The sequence below is a fragment of the Argentina silus genome (assembly GCF_951799395.1).
Source record: "Argentina silus genome assembly, chromosome: 2".
Classification (NCBI taxonomy): domain Eukaryota; kingdom Metazoa; phylum Chordata; class Actinopteri; order Argentiniformes; family Argentinidae; genus Argentina; species Argentina silus.
In genome coordinates this window covers 10,133,698-10,143,458 of record NC_139656.1, presented here as the reverse complement: position 1 = coordinate 10,143,458, position 9,761 = coordinate 10,133,698, and the positions used below count along the sequence as shown (strand labels likewise).

At 40.6% G+C, this 9,761-nt stretch overlaps 1 protein-coding gene across 1 annotated transcript; it reads left to right on the top strand.

Annotated features, from left to right (window-relative positions):
* Positions 1 to 73: 73 nt before the first annotated feature.
* Positions 74 to 7,635, top strand: stt3a (STT3 oligosaccharyltransferase complex catalytic subunit A). Its single transcript, XM_083687686.1, has 18 exons — positions 74 to 106; positions 989 to 1,110; positions 1,221 to 1,281; positions 1,415 to 1,536; positions 1,928 to 2,073; positions 2,331 to 2,421; positions 2,521 to 2,627; positions 2,741 to 2,905; positions 3,659 to 3,839; positions 4,072 to 4,227; positions 4,761 to 4,852; positions 5,078 to 5,233; positions 5,498 to 5,686; positions 5,831 to 5,947; positions 6,558 to 6,660; positions 6,906 to 7,094; positions 7,241 to 7,356; positions 7,482 to 7,635. The coding sequence occupies exons 2-18, from the start codon at positions 1,023 to 1,025 to the stop codon at positions 7,518 to 7,520; spliced, it is 2,118 nt and encodes a 705-aa protein (XP_083543812.1). The 5' UTR covers positions 74 to 106; positions 989 to 1,022; the 3' UTR covers positions 7,521 to 7,635.
* Positions 7,636 to 9,761: the final 2,126 nt, after the last annotated feature.

Sequence of the window (9,761 nt, the reverse complement as noted above, 5' to 3'; positions counted from 1 at the left end):
AGGACCGTTGCAGAACCAATAAACACATTGGATGATCTAGTTGGGCGGGATTCAGCTGCACTAAAGGTTGTGTGTGAAAAGTATATGTGTAACAGGAACGGAGTGGGTAAGTTCTGCTCAGACCTGTACATTTAACGAGACTAGCCATTTAATTTCTGTATAGTTGTATTTCTATGTATGTCGTGAAATAAATCACATTGATTAACATTGATAATACGAGAAGGTAAACGTTCTGTTTACTGCTACAGCGATACAGCTAGTTAGCAAGTTAGCTGAAGGCTCAGCCCTTCTGGACCTTAGTTGAATGGAAGACCGCAATACGGTCAATTTATCTCAGTAGCTACCGCAAAAAAACACGAATCAGATGCTGATTTGTTATTACCTTCATCTCTCAAGTTAAAGCAAGCATGCTTCCAGCAGTATTATACCATAGTTGCTTAACGAGCTAGTTGGCTACCTAGCTAGTAGCTGATCATGCATTGCCAGGCAATGTAACTTTGTCGCGTCCATTGATTTTGTCATATAGCTACTATCCAATAAAAAACTATGCAACAACGTTGATATTCGTAAATGAGCTAGATGGTTCTTGGTTATATGCTGTCATTTATTTGTTTTGGAGTGTGTTGGCAAGCTAAATCGGTGAAGCAAATATATGAATGACAGCTAACTGACTGCAGACATGGGATGGGTTGCGCCAGCATTTCCTGGTTTTGTTCCTTTCCACGCCACATCAACCTATGCGTGTCCTTATCTTGTTGGAACAGAAAGTTGCCAGTGTCTTTGAAGTCTGTGATTTCTGTGTAAGCCAAAATAGGCGGTTTCGAGATGCATACGGTTTTGAATGTATTGTTTCATGTAATATCTTAAATTCCCTACACACATTTTCTTGTTGGAAACAGTACTCTTCAATTGGCACTATGATTATGCAAGGTTGCACTCCTGCACTAGGAATGTAATGAATTAATGTAATTGATTTTCTTCCTATTAGGTACTAAGGGTTAGTTGTCCCTCCCCGCGTGAAGATGACCAAATTGGGCTTCCTGCGGCTGTCCTATGAGAAACAGGACACGCTACTGAAGCTGCTTATCCTGTCTATGGCTGCGATCCTCTGTAAGTCCTTCTACTCCACAGTTCCACTAATAATAAAGGCTATGCCTTTGTGTGGAGTAATGAGCAGATGATGATGATTATGACCTGATTTTTTTCTTTCTTCTCCATAGCATTTTCTACCAGACTCTTTTCTGTGTTGAGGTTCGAGAGTGTCATCCATGAGTTTGATCCGTAAGTCCCCAAGATAGTTGTTTTTTGATTACTTAAAATACTTAAGCATTTTCTCTTTGATATTCTTATTAAAGGGTGAAGTGCTAAAAGTGGTTAAAGCTCTGCTCTCATATGCTTACTACTTTATCCTCAGGTACTTCAACTACCGTACTACCCGCTTCTTGACAGAGGAAGGATTCTACAAGTTCCATAATTGGTTTGATGACCGGGCATGGTATCCTCTGGGGAGAATCATCGGTGGCACCATTTACCCAGGTAGGATTGGCATAAACTGTGCAACAAGCATATAGAGGCTGGTCTTGAAACGTTATTATAGGGTTGGGTTGATGCACTGATGCAAAGGACCCAAGTGTGGTCATTCATAAGTGTGGTCCAATGAAAGTAATGTGAACAAGCTTTGTCAAGAAAGATCAGTAGGCCTATACAGAGACTGTTCTGGTTTTGGGTAGCTTTGGATTGACTACGATTCACTTTTGGGGTTTCTTACTACTATCTTTGTTATTCTTTGGGATTTTTCATACACTGGTTATCACTCAGGTAATTTTATTTGTGATTGTCATACACTCTGGTTATCACTCATTACAGCTGCCTTGGCACAACTAAGCTCACATAGATGAACTGACTTGTCCTGTGCCTTATTCCCCAGGTCTAATGGTCACATCTGCTGCCCTATACCACGTTCTGCACTTCTTCCACATCACCATTGACATCCGCAATGTTTGTGTCTTCCTGGCTCCCCTCTTCTCCTCCTTCACTGCCATAGTCACCTACCACTTCACCAAGGAGCTCAAGGTACTCCTGGCCAAAGCCACCCCCATCTGATCTCAGTTGAAGAAGTCCCAACATGTTCAAAAGCAGAATTATATTATATATAGTTTCATTTTAGGATTTGTATGCTTTTCATAAAGTCTTTCAGGCTCATGGACTGCACTGAGTTAAGCTTTGATGAGAATACGCTGTAATAAATGTACAACATTCATGAGTAGCTCAGATCATTTGGTTGTTCTCAAGTTGTTTGCACTGCATTCATATCTAATTACTTCTCTTAGGATGCAGGCGCTGGGCTTCTTGCTGCAGCCATGATAGCAGTGGTGCCTGGATACATTTCTCGTTCAGTTGCTGGCTCCTACGACAATGAAGGTAGCCACAAGCCTCAGCCACACAGACATACCCCTTGAATGGAATTGACCCTTATGATCAATAATTGGCCTAATAATACTGCCATGTTTTTCTACCCAGGAATTGCCATTTTTTGCATGCTGTTGACATACTACATGTGGATCAAGGCAGTCAAGACAGGCTCTGTGTACTGGTCCTCTATTTGTGCCCTGGCCTACTTTTACATGGTGAGCTACTAATCCTATTTTAATGGAATCTAGTCCAATACACTACATTTACAGCCCCAATTGAGGCTTCTGACCCTCCTGTGACAGAGCACACCTGATGTCTGTGTCTGCAGGTGTCCTCCTGGGGTGGATACGTGTTCCTGATCAACCTCATTCCCCTGCACGTGTTGGTCCTCATGCTCACGGGCCGCTTCTCTCACCGTATCTATGTGGCCTACTGCACTGTCTACTGCCTGGGCACCATCCTCTCCATGCAGATCTCCTTCGTAGGCTTCCAGGTAAAACCATCGCTCTCTCTTCTCATATCATTCTTGTCACATCCACTGGAGAACTTGTCTCAAGTAATAGCGTTTGCAAGAGGCAACGATGTTAAATGGGTAGTTCACCCAAAAATCATTATTTCTTACTCTTTCACTACCTTAGATATTGTCTGTTGACCAGTAGTGACACCCTCTGCGAACTGCCTGTCATTCCATTTGCCACAGCAGCCGAGGTGTTAGCAGATAGTTTTGACTAGCAATTTAACATGGATTCTCAATGTAGCCCAACCGTATTATCTGAATAAGCCTGCTTAAAGGGGCGACCTGAGATTCAAACAACAAGAGAGCGGTCACCTTGTCCCCTTTTTTTTTTTTTTTTTAAACAGTTGATGGGACTGGAGAAATGTAACCTCTCAAATTCATAGACTGAGCTATGAATGCAAGTACTGACAAGCCATAAGATCAAAATGATAGTTGTAACCATGTTTGAAGCTATATAGTGTTTGTTTACAATTACATTGTTTGCAAACAATGGAGTAAAACAAGCTTATATGTTGGGTTCTGATGTGGCAAGACAGTTGAACTAAGCTTATGAGGCATTTATAAGTTATATTCTTCAAGAATCAATGGTTATATATCATAACAAAAGCCAGTCATAGTATCTGGCCTGTGTTCGATATGAAGGCAGCATGGGTCTATGAATACGATGAGAAAATGTGATGTACTGTTATGTGAGCTCACCTCCCTGTCTACCTCTCCTCTCCATGGCAGCCGGTTCAGTCCTCTGAACACATGGCAGCCTTCGGGGTGTTTGGCCTGTGTCAGATCCATGCCTTTGTGGACTACCTGCGCAGCAAGCTCAATACCCAGCAGTTTGAGATCCTCTTCAAGAGTGTAATCTCCCTTGTGGGCTTCGTCCTGCTATCTGTGGGAACCGTACTCATGCTGACCGGTAAGAGGAGCTCCAAGACTCCACTTTTACATGGCAGTACCTCTACTCATATTGATATATACATCTACAGCCCTGTGGTTGTTAGATGCCCATTTATTTATGACTAGTTTCCCTGACAAATGGTCTATTAATACGATCAGATGCAAGGAAAAAAGGTACACACATTATGCAACAAAACTTGGCTGAATGTTTTGTCTTTTTGGTCAGTATGTGTTATTGTTGTGTGCTTCAGGTAAGATCTCTCCATGGACGGGTCGTTTCTACTCCCTTCTGGACCCCTCCTACGCCAAGAACAACATCCCCATCATTGCCTCTGTCTCTGAGCACCAGCCCACCACCTGGTCATCCTACTACTTTGATCTGCAGCTGCTGGTCTTCATGTTCCCAGGTAAAACACAGAAAAGTCTAACTGGGATCCTTGGGACAACTTGACTGGTGGCACCCCATTGAAGTTTAGATTTAAAGCGGAAAGGTGAGGGTTAGGTATGGGTTATGGTTAAGTGTAGGGTCATCCCAAGGATCCCAGTTAGCATCTACAGTAAATACACTCACTCGGTTACGTGTCAGAGTCATGTTGAAGGAAATGGACAGGTGATCAGAATAGGGTTGGATATCGAGACCCGGTTCCTTATTGGCACCGGTTCCAGAATTGTTAGTGTTTCGGTCTCTTGTGATAATATTTGTTTAATGAAAATGCATTACGTTCAACTCGATGCATTACTAAACAAAACAAAAAAACAGTTTCACAATTGAGTCATTTTTGCTCTTTATTTTAATTGGGAACCGTAAACAGAACCGTTAAGGAACCGAATGAGTAAAGATCGCTAAAATCCTTACGACACCCAACCTTAGATCAGAATCTTCTGGCATAGTCTACCCAGTGTACTGCTGCCTTAATGGACTTTGTTATCCTTTTGACAGTGGGCCTGTATTACTGCTTCAACAACTTGTCTGATGCCAGGATTTTTATCATCATGTATGGAGTCACCAGCATGTACTTCTCAGCTGTCATGGTAAGTCTGTAATCTAACACAATACAGGGCTGAGTCGAGCTGTACTCAGCCGGCCTGGTTCTAAATCCGCCATAGTTGCCGGAACTGTACTGGAAAGGACAATGTGAATAGAAATGGCACAGTACAATCTTCACAATAGTGTTCTGTACTGATTCACATGAGCAAGCAGATGACTAAAGGATGGTAGGTTTTGGAGTGTGGATTGATCCCAGTGTTTCTCCTCAGGTACGTCTGATGCTGGTGCTGGCCCCAGTCATGTGCATCCTGTCAGGCATCGGCGTGTCCCAGGTGCTCACCACCTACATGAAGAACCTGGACATCAGCCGGCCAGACAAGAAGAGCAAGAAGCAGCAGGACGCCACCTACCCGATCAAAAATGAGGTAAACAGGAGAAGAGAGTGCCATCTTGGCCCCCTGATGGTGCTGTTCAACAAATGTTTCTTAGTCCATCACACAGATATGCATCTCTGAGAATTGAGCCATTTATAGTGGTTTTAATTAGAAATGTGATATCACTTTAAGGAGACTTGTATGATAAGGGGTAAGGTGGTAAGGTGATGTAAAATGTTGTTTAGTATTTACTTTACAGCAAGCTTTGGTTATTATTTAGTATTGGTTCCACTGATTTCCTGTTATGTCCATCAGGTGGCCAGCGGGATGATTCTCGTGATGACCTTCTTCCTTATCACCTATACCTTCCACTCTACCTGGGTGACCAGTGAGGCCTACTCCTCCCCCTCCATCGTGCTCTCAGCTCGCGGCGGCGATGGCAGCCGCATCATTTTTGACGACTTCAGAGAGGCCTACTATTGGCTGCGTCACAACACCCCAGAGGTCAGAGCCAGGGGCCCCCTCACACCTTCACTGCCTTCACATTTTGCCTTTGATTGTAAAGGACCTTCATAACAGTCAAAGCAGTGAGTAAAAAGAAACCCTCTCCAAGTAAAGTAGTAAACTGTTTTATTTGTGTTGTTTCAGGATGCTAAAGTGATGTCGTGGTGGGATTATGGCTATCAGATAACAGCCATGGCCAATCGAACAATTCTCGTGGACAACAACACGTGGAACAATACACACATCTCCAGAGTCGGCCAGGTGAGAAGCATTGTTGGTTTCACAATTGTTTTGTTCCTCGCTGGAAAGTTACCATGGGGCATACAATATCTGAGAACAGATGTATACACAGATTATCTTCCACTAAGGTTCAGTTATGGTCTTGGTAGGTGCCATTCTGTTGCTGTATCTAAATCAGGGCTGTCAAAGAGAAAAATAAAGTATTTTTTATAAAGAATAGATTTCAAGTGGGAAGATTCTAAATTCTATCAGAAAGCATTGCTTGCAAATTTGTGATTATTTTATTTTTGCTTTTGAATCCCTACCACACCCTCCCCTGATTGGAGGTCATGGAAAACTTACAGCTATTTATTGTACCTCGTAAGGTATATGTAATGTAAACAAAGACAAATATATACAGTATGTCTGTTTATAGGTTTTTATTATTGCTTGTAATAGATTTATAAGTATATTTAATATATATTAGTTTTACTAACAAATGTATTACTTTTTCAGTCCCGCATGAGTCTGCATTTTGTCCAGTGTGGCCCTCGACCACAAAGAGTTTGACACCCCTCATCTAAATTATCTTGTTGTTTGGCAGAACCTGTGGCAGAACTTGATTTAATGTTTATTTTCTGTTCACTTGTAGGCTATGGCCTCCACAGAGGAGAAGGCCTATGAGATCATGCGGGAGCTGGATGTCAGCTATGTCCTGGTCATTTTCGGTGGACTGACAGGATACTCCTCAGATGGTAGGCCCATGAAACCAGTCAAAATAAAGCTATTGATACTCATCTGCTTGCTCTGAATAAACACTTCTTAACATGATTTTCTGTGTTAGAGATTCATTTGTTTAACTCAAAAAAATAAAAATATTTTGAAAAAGTATTTGCTGTAGCACCTTGTGTATTACAATAGCTTACCTCCACTTGAGAATGCTGATATCAAAACTATGCCAAGTCTCTTGGTCTGCTAACATTCCCCTCTGTTTGTGTAGACATAAATAAGTTCCTGTGGATGGTGCGTATCGGGGGCAGCACAGACACAGGAAAGCACATTAAGGAGCATGACTACTACACCCCCACCGGAGAATTCCGTGTGGACCGTGAGGGCTCCCCTGTCCTGCTCAACTGCCTCATGTACAAGATGTGCTACTACCGCTTCGGCCAGGTCTACACAGAGGCCAGTGAGTAACTGCAGATGCTATTAATTCATATATCAGGTCTCTAGTATTATCAAGATTAGCTTATTTATCAGGTCTCCCCAGATAACTGAGAGTGGAATCATAGTGTGCTATTTGCCCTAATCCTGATGTTATAAACCTCCTTTCAGAGCGCCCCCCTGGCTATGACAGAGTGAGAAACGCTGAAATCGGCAACAAGGACTTTGAGCTGGACGTGCTGGAGGAAGCCTACACAACAGAGCACTGGCTGGTCAGGATATACAAGGTAAAGGTCTCTTTCTCTCTCTCCCTCTTTCTTTCGATTTCTTTCTCTTTCTTCACGGCACTGGAGGATCATTAATGATGTCTTCTTTAGTATAACCCAACAATGTCTTGTGTTCAACCCCCCAGGTGAAAGACCTGGATAACCGAGGGCTCTCGCGGACGTAAAGTCCTCTGACTCTTCAGCATTCACTCACCCCTTTTAGCACACAGCACTGAAAGCCTTCCCCTGTGGTCTGCAGATGAGTGTGAAATTAAAACTTTTTATACTTTTGTTGGGAAATGCAGAAAGAGATTTGTTTTTGTTGATTCTTTTTTATTTTGCTTACCAATGTGGCGTCTCATCTGGGAATGGAAGGTGTTATCATAACGTCCAATCTAATGTCAAGAAGTGATTTCTGCAGTCAGTGGCCAAAAGACCGATATTGTCATCCAGTGAGTTTTGAATTTTTACAATGTGGTCAATTAAAAAGAGGGATACATGTGGAAAAAAATGTTTTGTCTTGTTTTGAATGTGCTCCTAGAATCATTGGTAGAAGAGTTTGTTTATTTCAAATTCCAAATAAAGTCTAAATTAATCAATACACAGACAGACGATACAAAAGCGCTTGAGGAGAACACATTTACTTAAAGGAATTACTGAAGACTTCCAAACAAGGATAGGAAACAAAGTTGGCATCTGTTGAATTACAATTAAATGAATTTGATAAGTAAATTGAAATTACAATTCAACTATTGGAAATAGGGCATTTATGTTTAATGATTTTTCAATAAACTGAAAAAGAAAAGATTTTTAAATAACTTTACCATTTGTGAATTTCAAATTGAAATACAGAGCCTTTGGAAAGTATTCAGATCCCTTCACCTTTTTCCACATGTTGTTGTGTTATAGACTCAATTTAAAATGGATTAAAATAAAGGAATTTGCCATCAATCCACACACAATACCCCAGAACGACAAAGCGAAAAACACGTTTTTTTGAAATTTCAGTAAATTTATTAAAATTGAAATACCTCATGTTACATAAGTATTCAGACCCTTTGCTATGACTCTTAAAATTTGCTAAAATGCAAAAATGTCATCAACAAACCACTCAGTAAGTTGAATTGAGTCCATCTTAATGCAAGGATAATAGTTCATGTAATTTTGGAATTAACACAATGAGTAGATAAGGATGTTACTACCAACTCAGCAAATTTTATAATTTTCTCTTGATCCTGAAAAACTCCACAGTCTCTGCCAGTGACAAACATACCCATAACTTAATGCAGCTCCCACTATTCTTCACAAAAGAGATGGTGGGGAAACTGCATTGCATGTGCTGGATTTGCACCAAACTTAATGCTTTGTAGTAAAACCAAATAAACACATTTCCAGCCACTTTCTTTGCTGTATCACTTGAATTCATTGTTGCAAACAATTATGGATATGAGAGAGATTATTTTCCATTAAGGGATTCTTTTTGGCCATTTGGTTATAGACTAATTTTGTAGAGAGACTGAGATGATGTGGTCCCATCGACTATGCTTTTTGCTCTCCACCATTCAACTTTGTAGATTTTTGTAAGTCTCCCCAGGCCTCAGGGTTGCATTCCTGAGCAGTGTTGTTCCTCTACATTTGCTCAGTTTGTAATGACAACCTGATCCACACATTGTGTAATTGATTCCTATGTAAATCAGAGACCCTATAAAAAAAAAAATATTAATTCCAAAATGACATGAACTATTATCCTTGCATTAAGATGGACTCAATTCAACTTATTGAGTGATTTGTTGATGACATTTTTGCATTTGAGCTCATTTTAAGAGTGTCATAGCAAAAGGTCTGAATACTTATGTACATGAGGTATTTCTGTATTTCAATTTGAATAAATTTACTGAAATAAAAAAATAAATTTAAAAAAAAGTGTTTTCGCTTTGTCATTCTTGGGTATTGTGTGTGGATTGATGGGCAATTCTTTTAATTTAATCCATTTTAAATTGAGTCTATAACACAACAAAATGTGGAAAAAGTGAAAGTGTCTGTATACTTTCCGAAGGCACTGTATATAGGCTAGCTAGAAAAAATGTTTTGACCTGAATACAAAATATAAAAAAACAAAGGCTGGCTATGATGTGGACTGAGCAAACCAAGGTTTGGTTGTGGTCTTTCTCTTACAGGGGATTTCCTTTTTACAAGTAGGTCATGGGAAGTGATCTGTGTTTTTGCAAGAATTGGTTTAAAGCAACTTGCTTGGATTCTCATAATTTACTTAGGCGTACAACATTGTTTGATATTATGAATTACAGAAAGATATCCTTTTCACTCTGATACATGCATCTTTGGGAATGGTAGGTGTTACCACAGCCAATGTGTTTTGATTTGCTAGAGTAGGGTGTTTTACTTATCTCTGTGTGCCTCTCAATGTG